This window comes from Rana temporaria, chromosome 2 (genome assembly GCF_905171775.1).
Source record: "Rana temporaria chromosome 2, aRanTem1.1, whole genome shotgun sequence".
NCBI classification, from domain to species: domain Eukaryota; kingdom Metazoa; phylum Chordata; class Amphibia; order Anura; family Ranidae; genus Rana; species Rana temporaria.
This window is the reverse complement of record NC_053490.1, coordinates 462,566,143-462,583,683: the sequence shown is the minus strand read 5'-3', so window position 1 is coordinate 462,583,683 and position 17,541 is coordinate 462,566,143. Positions and strand designations below refer to the sequence as shown.

General features: G+C 43.7%; 1 protein-coding gene across 3 annotated transcripts in view; it reads left to right on the top strand.

Annotated features, from left to right (window-relative positions):
• The window catches only part of CTNS (cystinosin, lysosomal cystine transporter), a 56,284-nt gene that overhangs the window by 11,440 nt on the left and 27,303 nt on the right, over window positions 1-17,541 (top strand). For 2 of the 3 annotated variants that reach the window (XM_040338636.1, XM_040338637.1), the window contains exons 2-6: window positions 4,190-4,280; window positions 5,618-5,729; window positions 7,705-7,786; window positions 11,683-11,786; window positions 17,025-17,156. In XM_040338636.1, the coding sequence (XP_040194570.1) occupies window positions 4,211-4,280; window positions 5,618-5,729; window positions 7,705-7,786; window positions 11,683-11,786; window positions 17,025-17,156 (500 nt within the window). In that variant the 5' untranslated portion in view covers window positions 4,190-4,210. The remainder of the gene's footprint in view (window positions 1-4,189; window positions 4,281-5,617; window positions 5,730-7,704; window positions 7,787-11,682; window positions 11,787-17,024; window positions 17,157-17,541) is intronic. The other variant, XM_040338639.1, reaches the window with a different exon arrangement.

Sequence of the window (17,541 nt, the reverse complement as noted above, 5' to 3'; positions counted from 1 at the left end):
CTGCCGGGGAGTCAGAACAAGCGGTCACATTTTTACGCTTGTAAAGGGCCTTGCCCTTTTTCACTACCTCCTGCTGAGTAGTAGACGGATTGGGATGAGAGGCTAGGGCTGCTTGAATAGAGCAGTTAATAAGGTCCTGTATCTGAGCAGCAGTTAGAAGCTGCGGGACCTCAGGGGTTAAACCAGTAGAGGCATTAACTGTCATGTTAATCTCATCCGTCATGGTGAAGTATTAATAATTGCAGTTTACAATAACTGAAGGTTTAAGACTTTCCTGCAGAGAGATCCCTGCAGGGGCACAGTCAACAATTAGTGAGCTTAACTTTGCAAAGTCTAACCACTAGTAATCAAATAAGTGCAATATGCTAAATATATATATCTATTATTAGCAGACCACTCCTTGAGTGCTCCGCTTTGCTATTTAAAGTTTGAGATTAAGTTTAAAATTCTAGAAATAAAAGCCCACAAATTCATATAAACTACAGTGAATCACTGAAGATGCTTGGCTCACAGAGAAAGAAAATAGTGCAGCGTTACCGCTCTCCTCACCGCCCAGCAGCAGACTGGCGTGCGGTGAGGAAGCGGAGAATGCAGTTTACAGCGCCGCCCGAGATCTCGCGAGATCTCGGCTGCGGGCTGTGATTGGCTGGACAGCGCTGAGGAGAGAGCGCGCTTGCCGTCGCCCCCCTTCCTCTGCCCACAGCCCGGGAAAGTCGGCTAGTGACAGGGAAGAGGAGGGGGAGGCGGGGAGGACAATGGAGGACAAAGCCTGCCTTTGACCAGGAGGGAGAAATACCGCAGAGGCAGCGGTTAACTGCACCATGACGCCCTATAAGCAAGGGCAGGAATAACAGTAAGCTGAACACAAAATTCCATGTTGTAATAAAACCACAATTAAATTAATAGAAAAATTAATAGGAATATAACCTAATAATAAAATTGAAAATAAACAAATCAATAATAGATAAACAAATCAATAATAGATGCACAGGAGTGCTCTATGTAAAGCTAATAGCACATATATAATAAAACATAAAATCAAATAAATCAGAAAATCAAATAAATATCAAAGTAATATACTTATCTCTGCCATGAGCAGAAAGAAAGAGGAGGATTTACAGTGGGGCAGTCCTAATTATAGGCTCGGACCCCTAAGGGGGGGGGGGGTTAGATGGACGCTGGGACTGATGGGAAACGTAGTTTTTTCAGTTCATTTAAATGTAAATATGTTTTCTGCTATGAGCATTAAAATGGAAAGATTAATGCAAGATATGAGCCTCCTGTCTGATATATAATTCAGTTTATTCAGTTAGTGACTCCAGGGGTAGATTAAAATATAAATCCAGCCTTCTCCATATTTTCACAAATTAATTTTTTTTTTAAATGGTAGTCATCAAAGTACATAAAATAAAATACATATGAATGCTAACTAAAGCGCATTTAGTTCACTATCGCACTGTGTACCATAAGCCTTTGCCTTTTTTTTTTTGCCACTTGCCTACCGTCACTTTTGCCCCCTTCTTGTCCAGGCCAATTTTCAGCTTTCAGCACTGTCACACTTTGAATGACAATTGCGCGGTCATGCTACACTACCCAAATAAAATTGTGATCATTTTCTTTTAGTGGTATTTAATCACCACATTTTGTTTTATTTTTTTGCTAAATAAACGAAGAAAGACCGAACATTTTGAAAATAAAAATAAAACATTTTTTGTTCTAAAATTTTGCAAACTGATATTTTTTCTCCTTCACTGATGTGCGCTGATAAGGACGTCCATGGACACCCTCCCGGCATAGTAAGCCCGCGCCGTAGCCGTCTTTCAGCTATAGATCGTGCAGGAAATGACTTAATTAAAATACTTGTTTTGCCCTTTTCTCAGTCCCAGTGATGTTTATGTCTTGCATCCTTTTTGCAGCCACTTCCCGTCTACATGCACTCTAGCAATGGCTGCATGGTATTTCTTAGGGAGGGTTGGCTGATGGTGAAAACAATGCAACATGCCTACATAATATGTGTTGAAACGGACACCAGTAGTCTCCATTGGTTGGCCATGTGACAGAGTGACAACGCAGAGCCACAATTGGGAGTCAGGGACAGATTGTTGTCCATGGCTTTTTTTCAGCAGGAACGCGGGGGAACGCAGTTCCGGCACCTCCAGCACTAAATGTATGAAGTGGCAAGAGCTAGTGGGGAGTGCTGAAGGGTCCAATGGGGGATCTATTGTTGCTGGTGGGGTTCTTATGTTGCTAGTGGGTCAATTGTTGCTGGGAGGGATCTACTGTTGAGGGATGAGTCTATTGTTGCTGGCTGCTGGAAGGTCTATTAATGTTGGCTGCTGGGGGGTCAACTGTTGCTGGGGGATCTATAGTTGAGGGAGGGGTCTTTTGTTGCTGGTAGTGGTCTATTGCTCCTGGGGTTGATCTGTTGTTGCAAGGCAGTAATTTGTTGCAAGCACTCAATTGTTGCTGGGGCGATCTGTTATTGTTTGGGGGGGGGGTGTATTATTGCGGGGGTCTATTATTGCAGGGGTCTATTTTTGCTTGGGGGGGCTATCGCTGCTGGCTGCATGGGCTCCATTTTACTGCTTTTTTTATTATAATTATCACATTTCATACAGATTACTTAGCACCACAAAATGATACATGGTTCTGTTTTCTCTAAGATAGGTGGTACTGGGAGGTGGGTTATGGGGGGGAACAATCTGACGGTCCTTGGAGGTGGGTAGGGGGGCGGATACATCTGGCGGTCCTTGGAGGTGGGTAGGGGGCAGAGACATCTGACAGTCCTTGGAGGAGGGAGGGGGCAGAGACAAGGGGTGGCTTGGTTCTTTTTTTTATTTTTTTTATTTTTTTAGATTACTTTAACATTTATACAAGATTTTAGCAATTAGATTTACCTACCTGTTATATCTTGGATGCCATGCAGTCTGTGTTATGACAAGCACATGAACATATTCGCCAGCACACCAAGGATCGTATAAAACGTCCAAAAGTTTTAATGCAAAGAAAGCATCACAAGAATTGCAACGTTTCGAGGCCACGCGGGACGAAGAGGTCCTGCGTGGCCTCGAAACGTTGCAATTCTTGTGATGCTTTCTTTGCATTAAAACTTTTGGATGTTTTATACGATCCGTGGTGTGCTGGCGAATATGTTCATGTGGTTGATTGTTCCAGTACCCAGCTGGTGATCGCTTCAGCACCCATTTTTGTATTAATGAGCGGCTTCTCCAGGAAGGTGTGTGATTATTAACTAGTGTGTTACGACAAGGTCTTCTGGTTCCCAAGGAAAGGATGCCAACATGCGATGTAGCGATATAAGCTTGGCAGCACAGTCTTGCACAATGCAAGAAATGCCCAGGCCATACAGAGGTGGCTGCGTCCCCCACATCATGTTATCCAAGGTGGGTGCCTCTTCTGCCTCGGCTCGGCCCTGCGTGAAGCATACCTTATGCCCAGTTCCCATTTTTTCAGAAGGTCATATCTGCTTGTGACAATGGAATGATCTCTTGGATACAGTCTCACTTATCTGTGTGCGTGTCATCTGACCTACCTATCACAGCATTGGAAAAAGACTGTGGATAGGTGGCAGAATCATTTTTATCGGTTGCTGTAGAGCAGGGGTCTCCAAACTTTCTAAACAAAGGGCCACTTTACTGTCCTTCAGTCTTAAAGGGGGCCGGATTAAGGCCATTGGTAGTAGAAAAGGTCCAGACGACAGTGAGAAAAAACAATGTCCCATTGTTGGTATAATTGGGAGGAATTGTGTCCCATCATTGTAGTCATTGGGACCCATTGTTAGTGACATTAGGAAAAATTGTGTCCAATCATTGGTGTCATTGGGAGGAATAGTGTCTCATCATTGGTGTCATTGGGAGAATTGTGTCCCATCATTGGGCCCTATTAGTGTCATTGGGAGAAATTGTGCCCCTTCGTTGGTGTCATTGCAAGGCATTGCGCCCCTTTATTGATGTCAGTGAGGGAAATTATGCCCCATTGCTGGTATCAGTGGATGAAATGGTACCCAGGGGCCACATAAAAGCAAGCAAAGGGCCACATCTGGCTCCCGGGCCACAGTTTGGAGACCACTGTTGTAGAGCAATAAGGACCGTATTTTAAGAAGTAATTTTGATAAAAGTAGAAAGAACCAACATGTGCAAAGTAGACTAAATTGCATGTATTTGTTTTGCAGGTCTGATGGTCATCACAAAATATGGAAAGGATCTTGAAAATGAAGTGCGCCATATTCACCCTCTTCCTCCTTCATTGCATGGTTCTTTGTGGTAAGTGTTAGAATAGACTTTGAGGGGTTAGTTCATTTTTAGGGACAGTTTTCCCAACCAATACCGCCCTCCATGCACTGTTGGGACATTACAATCCTCTCTTTAAAAATATCTCCTTTGTCATTCCATATCTGTACGCCATACATGGCATGCCCACAAAAATTATGTAGTATTGACTAGGTGAGTCAGGTGACTTCTTCCATTTAGGCAGGAAGTTACAAGGGCGCTTCCAGCATCAAAGGATCAAGCACACTGTCTCATTCAACGACTGTGCATGCACATTGCGGATTCTCTCTCCCTGAGTACACTTGATGCAGCTACAGAGGGAGAGATTGCGCACTGCACATGCGCAGCATTTGTACAAGCAGGTGTGTTAATTTCTTCATGTTGGGAGGGCACTTGTAATGCCCTTTTATTTAGAAAGAGGGGGGTCCGCCTAGTCAGAGTTTTTGCAGACAGACAGCAGGGGGCATTGTTGCTTTGGTCTGGCACTTGCTGTGCATCAGTGGGCCCAAACAGTAGCCTGGGGGCCACATGTGGCCCGTGGAGCCCTCTGTTGTGGCCCGCGACCTCCTGCTCTGGGATGGCGGGTTGGCATAAGCTGATGTTTCATGTATAGCACCAACTCCTGTCACAGGTGGAGTTATACCAAATTCTCTCTGCCTGGGACACCAACAGCTGGTGATACCTGAATGGAAGACTGTTATTAAAGGTAAGTTTAATACTAAAATCACAGTGTATATTTGGGCATATCTGTTCTGCAGTGGTTACTGGGCTGCTTTCAAACTGATCCGCAGGTGCAGCACAGAACACCTGCGGGTTACCTGCACTGAGCCATAGACTTCTGTTATTACCTGTAGGTTGGTGCACTTCAGAAAGTGCACCACATCTTCAGAATGTAAAAGAAGTCCAAGTGCAACTAATCCACAGGAAAGCCACAGGTGCACTGCACTGCACCCTCGGTGTGGGTAAACCTCAGTGCATCAGTGTGAAATCAGTCTTAGGCCCCTTTGACATGATCAGTCCGACCCAATTGGACCCTTTGTTCACCTCTGTTACACCCACCTACCTCTAATTCGATCCGCTAAAAAAAATAACTGAAGGGGGGGATCCGTCCCCTTCCATCTGGGCTGATCAGATTGGAGGGCCAATAGAGTAGTGTGGGCTGTGCCCCTGTCCGCTCTGCATATGCAGAGTGGACAAGGACCTGTCATCTGCCTTCTCTGTTCATTGTGTCAAGTCGCTTAAGTGGCCTTTGCTCTTCAAAGGGTTGGGCACCCCTGCTGTACATCATATGTTCATTGCATCTTCAGTATAACCTTTCATGTTTATTGCAGGTGCGGAGACTGTGTCGTCTGCTGTGTGGAGTGATTCGGCATTCAGAGCTTCCCTTCCAGATGTTGTAAGCATGGAAAATGGCAGCTCTACAAATATAACCTTGACTTTAATGTAGGTGGTTCTCGTTTATACTGTTTATTTACGAAAGCTCAGCTGCTACGAGTTTTTATTGCTTCAATAACATGTTCGTTATGAAATTGTCTATGGCAGAACTGCTTCAGACGTCTTGAAATGACCAATGAGACTGAAATACCTGCAATGGAAAATGAGAACTGTAGAATAAAAGCTAAAAGGATAGGTGTCCCCTACAGTTGTAAACTGAAAACCACTATCTCACCACATCCCTGAATATAAGCCAATTGCTGTACCCCCGAAGGGGTGTGTTTCCTCAGTGGGATTTTATGCGTGGGAGATTGGTTATAGAGTAAAGACTAAGTTAGTCAACAAAAATATGTCAAAAAATATCAAATTTTATTTCAGTAATGTTGTTCGTAGACAACGTATCAAAGTAAGTGTTAACAGCATGAACAGCAAAATATCCAACTGACCAATTGCAAAGGAAGACACGACCTAGGGTAAATGACCATCAAAGGCCCTACACATTACTCAAGATAAGACATGAGCGACAAAAAATGCAACCAGGAACCCTTCCAATACTGTCTCGTAGATACAGACAGTGGTGCCAACGTTTCGAGGCTTATGGGGAATACCGCCTCTTCATCAGTGCTAGGGTGATGCAGAGGTGTCGCTATACAGTCGGTCAATAGATGGTCAGTCTGTCTCGAAGAGACGTCGCAAATGTTGCTAGGTCGGTTTTAGAAGGAAGATATCCTAGGTCATTTAAAAAGGATTCACAAAGTATCTCCATACGATGCGACCTGAGGTCCAATAAAAAGGGGGATATTAATCAAGCAAAGGAGAACAGAAATAATATAAATTTCTCCCGCCCCAGGGCAGTGTGAGGGTTGTAGCTTTTTGGTTGCCTTACAGCAAGATCCACACCTAAGGAGGAATCTGGTCCTGTGTTGGATCCGTCCTATGAGACTGTCCTATGAGACTGCATGACCCCTGACCCTCTGTCTGGGCAGTGCCGATTTGCCCTGTGCCCATCACATGCACCCTCCCAAGAAAAAAAACTCTCTAGCAAAACACTCCAAACTGAGCATGTGCAGAGTGCCCCAAAGGCTCTGTTCTATCAGGAGATGAATTAGGGAATGTGGAAGAAGGGAAGGATCTGAGAAAACAGGATCAAAGCCTTTTTACACCTCTTAGGTTCCACAATGAGTATAGCAAGCATGCTTTACTGTATATACAGACTGATTTTACTGTTGTGGGTTTAGTAACACTTTTTAAGGGGGCTGAGCTGATAACCGTAGGGGAGATCTTCCCAGTAGATAACCGATCCTACTGAAATCTACTCAAAAATGAAAATCTGGTTTGGGTCTTACCTATTACAGACATTTAATTCTATACTTCTGAAAGTTAACGTAGAAAAGCTATATTGCTGTAAAAAAAAAAAAAAAAAAGAAAGCGGACATTTAAAAAACACAGTGATCTGTCAAAGTCACATGACCAGCTTTCTTTCATTTGCAGAGCTCTGTTAAGTAGAGAGACCTCCATTGGTCTTTGCTGACTACACACTGCAACTCAAAGTTAATGAATGAGAAAGGTGCCCAGCAAATGGAGCATAACAGAGCTGATATCTGCTCCCTGTTATAAATAGCAAAACCTAGATCCTAAATAAGCAAACCTCTTCATTCTTCTCTTAAAAATGTATGATTCAAACATCCATGCATATGATATGCAAATTGACTGAAATCGGCCGCATTTATGCTAATTATACAATCGAAAGCACAACCGAGACCTTTCTGTGTTCCACCATTATGTAGGTGCACCAGGTGTAAGGGCTTTGAGTAGTAAATCTAACTATGGCTATCCATACAATGAGGAAATAGGTGAAGTATTTTTGTAATCCCTTTTTGTACTATGAAATGAATATGGATTATTTTTCTCAATGTTCATGTGGAGCAAATAGGATTAGCTTGCTTGCTCATATGTGTGCTTTTTTCTCCAAATGTTTCTCTAGACCACTGAATGAGACTGCTGTGTTTACATTCAACATTACCTACTCTTCTAAGAACAAAACCATTGTCCACTTTCCTGAACAAGTAAGTAATGTATACATAACATATACTGTACATGTGAAATAGACCTGCTATTTAAAGGATAGGTTTACCTTTTATTAAAAAAAATATTTTTTTTACAAAGGATCAGCAGCTCACGGGTGCAATGCCAAGATTCTTCAGACACTCGGTACACTGTGTGCCCATATCTTTAATACAAGCGGGCAATTGCTAAATTGCAGGAGTAATCAAAGAACTAAGAGAACGCTTGTCAGCACCCTCGCAGTTCATTGTGAACTACAATTCGTCAGCCGCAGTGGCCAACGGTACTTGTAGTTCATTATTCACAGAACTCTGTTTAATGAATGATGTGGCTGTGTGGGCGGAGCCTCACAGCTTTGAATTGTGACAGCAGGTGCACTGTCACAGGGACGGGGATTTGGGGGAAGAGGAGGCAGGAGCTGGAACATGTTTCATGTTACATCCTAACTAGGGGTGGCACATGTAACATGTTCCAAAGGTGCAGATTTTACAATGATAAAAGTCATATAGCACCATCTCCAGTATTAAGAGGGATCTCAACGGGCTCCTCCACTGCTGCCGATAACTTCTTGAGAAAGGTTTGATAGTGTGTAGAGTGAAGGAAGAGCTGGCATTAATATGAAATCATTTGAGAAAAAGGCTAGTAGTAGCCAAATTCATATGGACATGTTCTTTAATATATAAAGACATTTCACAGCTTTTCCAAGCAACTGCTTCAATTCTAAAAACTGAAGAAATTGTTTGGATAAGCTCTGACATGTCTTCAAGTTAATACAACTAGTCCAGATTAATGTGACTAATTACTTCTATCTAGACATATCATGGCCTAGGTAAATGAGAATATATAGACCCTTGTAAAAAAAAATAAACATGACATACAACTTACTTTGAAGAAGCCAACCACTGTGTTTCCCCTACTGTGATTTTCCATGAGGGTTGCAATATAAGCCCTACCCCGAAAATAAGCCCTAGTTTAAAGTGGTTGTAAAATCCTATAATCCATTCTACTACAGTAGTATATAATGTACAATGTGTGTGTTTCTGTAATATATTTGTGCCAAATACCTTCGGTACAGCGGTGCTCAGCTGACCTCCCGCTGCTGTCCTCCTCTTCTCCCAGCTGTCAGCTGGGGATCTCGGCACCTCCCTTTGCAGTGGGGAAGAGAACTACGGTGGGTCACATGAGCGGCGCTGTAACAAAGGTATTTGGCACAATTATTACAGAAACACACACATTGTACATTATATACTACTGTAAAAGTGTGGATTAGAGGATTTTACAACCACTTTAACTCGGTTCACACTGGGGATTCCTGACAGGCTGGGAGAGAGAGGGAGAGAAAAGACAGCACATTACATTATAAGACCTACCCTGAAAATAAGCTCTACTGTGTCTTTTGTTGCCAAAATTAATATAAGACCTAGTGTTATTTTTGGGGAAACACGGAATCTTGGATACATTTCATTCTCAGAACAGCTTTAGTAAAAACTCTACCCTACACATTTCATCATCATTGACTTCATCAGATGTCTCTGGTCAGTTCACTGAAGACAAACGGTTTCCCTCCATCCATTATATCACTGAAAGCATGAAATATGTCTAAAAATGTTCTCAATCAATCCAAGGAGTCCTTCTTGATGAGTTGGTGTCCTTGTTGCAATGAAACACCTTTTGGTTTTCTGATTTGTAGTGTAGTGCTGGACGATATGTGTAAATATAAGAGGTACTGGTTTTCTATGCTTTTTACATTTTGGAGGAATATACATCTAGCAAGTGGGAACATTTTTGGCATTTTTAAAGATATATTTTTAGCTGAACTTGCATATATCTAGCTGGATTCAGGTAGGGGCGTGCATCTTTAAGGCGGCGTAGCGTATGGCATTTACACTACGCCGCCGTAAGTTAGAGAAGCAAGTGCTGTATTCACAAAGCACTTGCCTCCTAAGTTACGGCGGCGTAGCGTGAATTGGCCGCCGTAAGCGCGCCTAATTCAAATGAGGATGTGGGGGGCATGTTTTATGTATATTACTTGTGACCCGACGTGATTGACGTTTTTTACGAACGGCGCATGCGCCGTCTGTGTACATATCCCAGTGTGCATTGCTCCAAAGTACACCGCAAGGACATATTGGTTTCGACGTGAACGTAAATTGCGTCCAGCCCCATTCACGGACGACTTACGCAAACTACGTAAAATGTTCAAATTTCGACGTGGGAATGACGGCCATACTTAACATTGACTAGGCCAGCTATTTGATGGAATAACTTTACGCCGGAAAATGCCTTACTTAAATGGCGTATCTTTACGGCGCACGTACATTCGTGAATCGGCGTATCTAGGCATTTACATATTCTACGCCGAACTCAACGGAAGCGCCACCTAGCGGCCAAAGGAAAAATTGCACACTAAGATACGACGGCGCAGGCCGTCGTATCTTAGCTAGGTTTAAAGGGGAGTTCCACCCACAATTTCACTTTTTAAATATAAATACCCCTGTAATACACAAGCTTAATGTATTCTAGTAATGTTAGTCTGTAAACTAAGATCCGTTTTGTTAGGTTGTTACAGCATTTAGATAGTTTATAATCTAGAAATAGACCGTGGCCATCTTAAGTGTGGGCATCATGAAGCCAGACTGTATGACTTCCTGGATTTCAGCTTTGCATATCTCGCACATGCTCAGTGCACAAGCAATGTAATAGGTTTCAGTCAGGTTTGCAAGGACTACTGGGAAACATGATGCCTATCCCAGAAACCCTTGCAAATAGCCTAGGCTAATAAGGAGGAGGAAGTAATGAAGGACTACAAAATAAAGGTATTTACAAGCAACAAATTAAATAAAAATTGTCCATTCTGAACACTATGAGATTAGAGCATGCAGCACAGACAAACATAAAAAAATGGGTGGAACTCCACTTTAAGTGTATCTCAGTTTGAGCATACACTTAAATTTAGGATGGCGCAGATTCCGAGTTAGGTCGGCGTATCTACTGATACGCCGGCCTAACTCTCTGAATCTGGCTATTACTGTATATCTGGTGTTTATACTTTTTTTTTCTGCGATTAGAATTTTCACTAGAAGTCACAAGCAGGCCTTGTGTGTCACTGCTTACTGGTCAAAATTACAGTAAGGCACAAACTGTCTTAGGGCGCCGTCTCACCAGATACACTGGAAAACTCATGCCCTTATATGCTGCAGTAATGCCTATTGCCATTTTTTTCAGTGCATTTAATGTGCATTCACGTACCATGGAAAGCTCAGACTGAAACATGTGCTAATGTTTCTGGGAATCCCTGTGCTAAACAATCCTCCTGTTTTTATTTGAGAAGGATTTAAAGCAGGGATCCTCAAACTACGGCCCTCCAGCTGTTGTAGAACTACACATCCCATGAGGCATTGTAACACACTTACATTTACAGACATGACTAGGCATGATGGGAATTGTAGTTCCTGAACATCTGGAGGCCGTAGTTTGAAGACCCATGATTTAAAGGGTAACTCAACTTTTGCGGGGGGAAAAATTGCAAACATGGTATTGTGGTTAACCTTCTAATGATTATTATTCTATAGATTATTATTATTTTCTTAAAAATTTGTTTGCTAAAATGTTGTTATTCTGATGCCTGAACATGAGCGTACTAGTAATATTTCTGCTTTAAATAAGGATCTTTGGTTTAATATATACTTCCTATCACATGATGGCCATTATGCAACCTAACTTTCTGCTGAATTAGAATTGTGCAAGCATCAATAGTTCTGCAAATACAAACCCACAAGGTCAAGAGGACCTGTAACTACTCTGACCATATTAACATTACCCTTTCAAAAGACATAAAAGTAAAATAGGATATTGTATAAGAAATGTATTGTCTTATTCTATTTTCTGCCAATTCCAGATTGTCCTGTTACCAAAGTCGAACCAATCAACTTTTACTGTGGCCGCGGAAGATGTGGGACAAGTCACTGCCTATTTGTACAGCAATAGTTCTCACACTGCTGGGTTTGTTCAAACTTTTCTGTTTGTTTTAAGAGCGATGAACTTTCCATCATGTGCAAATTGAGTACAGCTTCTAGTTCTGCTTTGGATGAGATTAGCCCACATGGAAAAAAACTCCATAGATAAAGCAGTCAATACCGGGTGCAGATTATATTGGCTAAATTAGACAGCTGACCCTAATGAATAAAGAATGGGGGTAACTATAGCCAGAGCAAACTGGGGGTAACTATAGCCAGAGAAAACTGGGGGTAACTATAGCCAGAGCAAACTAAGCAACTGCTTGGGGCCCAGGGGAGGTCTAGTCAGTGGCCTTTATGCTATGTTACTCTTCTGCCTTCCAGGTATATCCACCTGTTTTATTGTCTTTCTCTAACCAATTTTAGAGGCCCTAGAATTATTTTTGTCACTCCTGCTCACTTGTATTGAATGTACATCCACTACATGAGCCATATACAGAAAAGTCATGCAAGTGTGTATTTTGTTTTAGTTTTACTTAAACTATATGCATAAAAGAGGCCCTGATGAAATTGGAGAACATGCTACAACTCTATGGATAGATAACCTTCGGAGTGTATATATAAGAAAATTGGCTAAGCAATTTGTCTAGTGAATGTACATTTGTCCTGTGCGAATGTGTCAAAAAACCTAATGTTATCAGGCTTTTGGCTGTGCTGGACGAAAGTTTTTAATTGATTTAAAACGGGAAATACAGCATTGGGCCACTAGGTGGCACCTTGTAGCATAGGAATTAGCACCATCTAGTGTCCAAGTATGGTATTTTCTATTTAAATCAATGAACCGCATTTGCCCAACACAGAAAGTAGCTTCATAGGGGTTTTTCTACCCATTTACCTATAATGAATGTACATGCACTTTCGGTTTCTATTGCAAATAATTTTTTTCTTCTACATTTCCTACATCCTTAGGGCTTGTTCACACGTGAGGTCGGGGGGCATGAAACCAGACAGTTCAGTTGAGCTTTACTGCCTCCTGACTGCGTTTTGAACTCTAATAGGTAGATTCACAAAGAGTTAGGCCGGCTTATCAGTAGATAAGCCGACCTAACTCTGAATCTACGCCGCCGTATGTTTAAGCAAATGCTCAAACAGAGATACGCTTAAACAAAGCTAAGATAGGACGGCTTGCGCCGTTCTATCTTAGCTTGCAATTTTTAGGATGGCCGCTAGGTGGCGCTTCCATTGCGGCCGGCGTAGATTATGTAAATGAGCTTGTACGCCGATTCCCGAACGTACGCCAGCCCGCCGCAGTCGAATTACGTTGTTTCCGTAAGGCCTTAGGCGGCCTAAAGTTATTCCACCTATGAGGTGGAATAACAATGTTAAAGTATGGCCGCCGTTCCCGCCGCGAGGTTCGTGAGTTACGTCGTTTACGTCCACGTCAAAATCAATAGGCCCGTACGGCGTACTTAGCCGCAATGCGCCCTGGGAAATGTAGGCGCCCGGCGCATGCGCAGTGTAAAATAACGTCAAACGTGAGGTCAAGCCTCATTACCATGATACACGCCACCCTCCAAGTCATTTGAATTAGGCGCCCTTACGCCCGCTCGTTTGAGGCTACGCCGCTGTAGATTAGCAGGTAAGTAGATTGAAAATCACTACTAGCCTAACTAATTTACGGCGGTGTAGCCTAAACAGGCTAGGCTACGCCGCCCTAAATTTATTCCAATGTACCTGAATCTACCTATCAAAATCCAGTGGCTCCTAACTGTACACGTGCCACAGCAAAACCTAAACAGCACGTTGCTTTTACTGGGTGGTTTCGCTATTGGACATGACTAATGCAGTTCTACAGGGCCAGCAATGGACAACCAGATGCAATGCACACAATTGCGGCGCGGTATTCCAGCAATTATATGGTTAAATCAGGCAGCAAGAAGAAGACATATCGCCTTCTCAATGCCTGTGAAACACTTTTGAAAAGCGTTTAGCGCATGGATTGCTTTTCAAAGGAGTGGCAGTGCCTTGAGAGTAAGCCCTAAGTGTGTTCATTATTATTATTATTATACAGGATTTATATAGCGCCAACAGTTTGCACAGCGCTTTACAATGGGGGGGGGGGGACAGTAAAATTACAATACAGATCAATACAGAAGGGACAGGAGGGCCCTGCTCGTGGAGCTTACAATCTAAAGGGAGGGAGAGGTGGTACAAGGGGTAATAGCTGCGGGGATGATCTGGTGGAGGTGGCTCAGATACAGTTCTTAGGTGGGGTAGGCTTCCCTGAATAAGTGATTTTCCAGGGATCGCCTAAAGACAGACAGGGTAGAGGCTGACCGGACATACTAGGGCAGGGAGTTTGTGTACAGTCATGTTCCTTTTTTGTTGTTAGAAAAAAACAATAAAATAAAAATCCATCGGATATTCCTATCGTGTGTAGCCCCATCTGAGTTTTTTTCATCAGAGTTTACATATAGAACATGTTCAATTTTTTTTTAATGGAATTCCGTCAGAATTCCGATATGATTTGGCCGGGCAAGAGCCCGAACGTGTGTACGCGGCACAAGATTATTTGGTGCTTTTCTTTGCTGGGTACAGTTTAGATAAGATTGATAATTTAAAAGAGAAGTATAAGTTGTGTTTTTTTTGGGGGGGGGGGGGGGTATTTATACTTCCCTAGGTGGATGTACCATCAAACCGATGCTGCAGCTGTCCCCCGGCATCTTTGCACTGAGAACTGAGCCACGGAACTTCGCCAATGGCTCGGTTCTCACAGTTCCTCGAGAGAAGAGCTGCTGACTGTTAATTAGCATCTCTCCTCTCTGTTCCTCCACGCTCATTGGAGCGCTGAGCTGTTGAGGGGCGGGGAGCAGCCATCTCAGCGGCTCGCAGAGACTGCCATCAGCCAAGCCAGCTGATGGATCCAGACTTCGAAAGTTGGGATGACGCGCTGCCTCGGCTGATTGCAGGGATGTCAGCAGAGAGAGGACTTCAGACAGTTTTCCACTGAAAACGGGTCACTGGAGTGCACAACGAATGCCGCGCTGTCGCGCATGCACAGTAGGGAATCGGGCAGTGAAGCCGCAAGGTTTCACTTCCTGATTCCCTAACCGAGCATGGCGGCGGCAGCATCCGAGGACCGAGCGTTTGCTCGTCTTCCGACTTCACTGGCGCACTGGACAGGTAAGTGTTCATTTTTATTTTTTTTCACAAGAAAAGGTGTTTTTTTTAAAGTCAGCAGCTGCAGTATATATAGCTGCTGGCTTTAAAAAAAAAAATAATAATTTCAAGGGGTCCTCACCTTTAAAGTGGAACTAAACAGACCCGATTTATCTATTTCTCAAGACCGTTACAATCAAGGTATGCCGTGATTGCTTATTGTCAAAGTTGCTTGTACTTTTAACCAAACTGCCAAGCCATCAAATGACTGGTGTCATAATTGATCACATGTTCAGCTCCATGGAAACTGCAAATCAAACAGAGGCAGGGATGGACTGGCCATTGGGACTACAGGGAGTTTCCCGTTGGGCCGATGGCTCAGTGGGCCGGCTTCAGTGACAGCGGACTGCAGCCCCCCTCTGCTCCTCTGTCTCTCCCTTCCCGCAGCGCTCACCTCCTCTCCCTCCCCGCAGCGCTGACCTCGGGGGAACAAAGAATCAGGGGGAGGACCAGAGGAGCAGGGGGACGACAGAGGAGCATGGGGGGAGGGGACAGACAGCTGACTCAACAGCTATGGCCTGGAAGTTTCTCACTTCTGCCTAATCTTGTCCCATAAGGGGGGGCACCAAACTGATTCTTTACCCCGGGTGAAATAATGTCTAGCTTCCCCACTGGTACTGCCTATAAGAGTACCAGTACCAGCCGTTTTACTCTAATAAAGTAGAAAAGCTAGTGACTAGTGAAGGGGGAGAGGGGGCTTGGGTGGCCCGGGGGGGGGGGGGGGGGGTGCGGGAGTTGTCCGGCCGCCATGGAAGAGACCTGTCAATGTGGGCCAGTCTGGATGAAGTCCAGGGCCAAATTTTTGTCCCAGTCCAGCCCTGAACAGAGGCTAAGATGGCAGCTCCCTTGGATGTAATAGATTGGAGGGTTTAGTTAATTTTAAGTCTAAAGCCTCATACACGCGATCGGATTTTCTGACGGGAATTGTGTGTTGGATAGCACTCTTTAAAATTTTCCAACAACAAATGTGTGTTGATGGATTATACCATCGTGTGTACAGAAGTCCTTCGGACAAAACTCCAAAGTACAAACACGCATGCTCAGAAGCAATGCTAACCATAACACAGCATTATCAGAAGTTGCCCAAAGAGTGAGGCTAAAGAGCTGAAAAAACACGTTGTTTCGTGTTTGTTGGTCAGCAATTGTGTGTCGTTTGTAATACAAATTCCTGGCCAACACCCTTCGGACAAAAGTCCTACGCTTTGTCCGCGGAAAATCTGATTGTGTGTACCAGGCTTAAGATTGGCATAGGAGAAGGCCATTATCACAGGAATGTGAAGTAATGTTACATACGAACTGTCTTTTTCTAGCATCTGGAAAATCTTTTTATGCAGCAACACAGGAGTAAGAATATAAGGCCAGATTCAGAGAGACTTACGCCGACGTATCAGTAGATACGCCGCCGTAAGTCCGAATGTGCGCCGTCGTATCTATGAGCTCATTCTTAAAATGAGATACGCCTGAATTTTGCAAAGATACGACCGACGTAAGTCTCCTACGCCGTCGTATCTTGGGTGCATATTTACGCTGGCCGCAAGGGGCGCTTCCGTTGATTTACGCGTCGAATATGTAAATGAGCTAGATACGCCGATTTACGAACGTACTTGCGCCCGTTGCTGTAATCTACGTCGTTTACGTAAGGCGTTTTTCCGGCGTAAAGTTTAACCACCAAAAATCTGGTCTAAGTCGTTTAGGGTAAGTGAGGTTTCACGTCGTACGCATTGAGACCATATCGTAGGGAGTTTTTGTGACGTGATTCTGAGCATGCGCCGTTCGTTCAGCCATGCATTCACATGGGGTCACGATTCATTTCAATACAACACGCCCATTACCAGCCTACTTTGAATTACGCGGGCTTATGCCGGCCCATTTACGCTACGCCGCCGTAACCTAGGGAGCAAGTGCTTTGTGAATACTGTACTTGCCTCTCTGTTACGTTGGCGTAGCGCATATGAGATGCGCTACGCCCGCTAAAACATACGCCGCGCTACGTGAATCTGGCTGATAGTATTGAGTTATTGATGGACTCAAAAGCATTCTGACAAATCGATCTCTATTTCTGTAGGCCAAGAATCCGGTTCCTGGTGATCCACAGCCTTGCTGTTCAGATACTGGAGCAGATTATTGGCTGGATTTATTTCTTGGCCTGGTCTGTATCCTTCTACCCTCAGGTGTATGAGAATTGGAGGAGAAAAAGGTAAGTAAAAAAAAACAAGCCGCTTCTTTACTTCTGAGACAACCAGTAAAACCTAGATTTACACTACCTAAAGTGTTTGGAAACCCTTACCTTGTAAAACTACTCATTCAGTTTAAAATGCAAATCAAAAACAAAACATTTGTGTAGATATATATATATATATATACACCCCCCCCCCTCCCCTTTTTTTATCAAATTCTTTCTGTTCTCGGCTGTATAAGAGCAGGGGGAGGAGAAACAGAAGCACACTGGTCTTCCCAGTAAATGGCTCTGTTGGGGGGCGGCATGTCAGGACAAGTCTGATCATTGGAGGAGAGCAGGCTGAGTTTCCAGCACAGCTAGAGAACTGACTACACTGTGCTCTGTAGCCTAGTGTGGTCAGTGG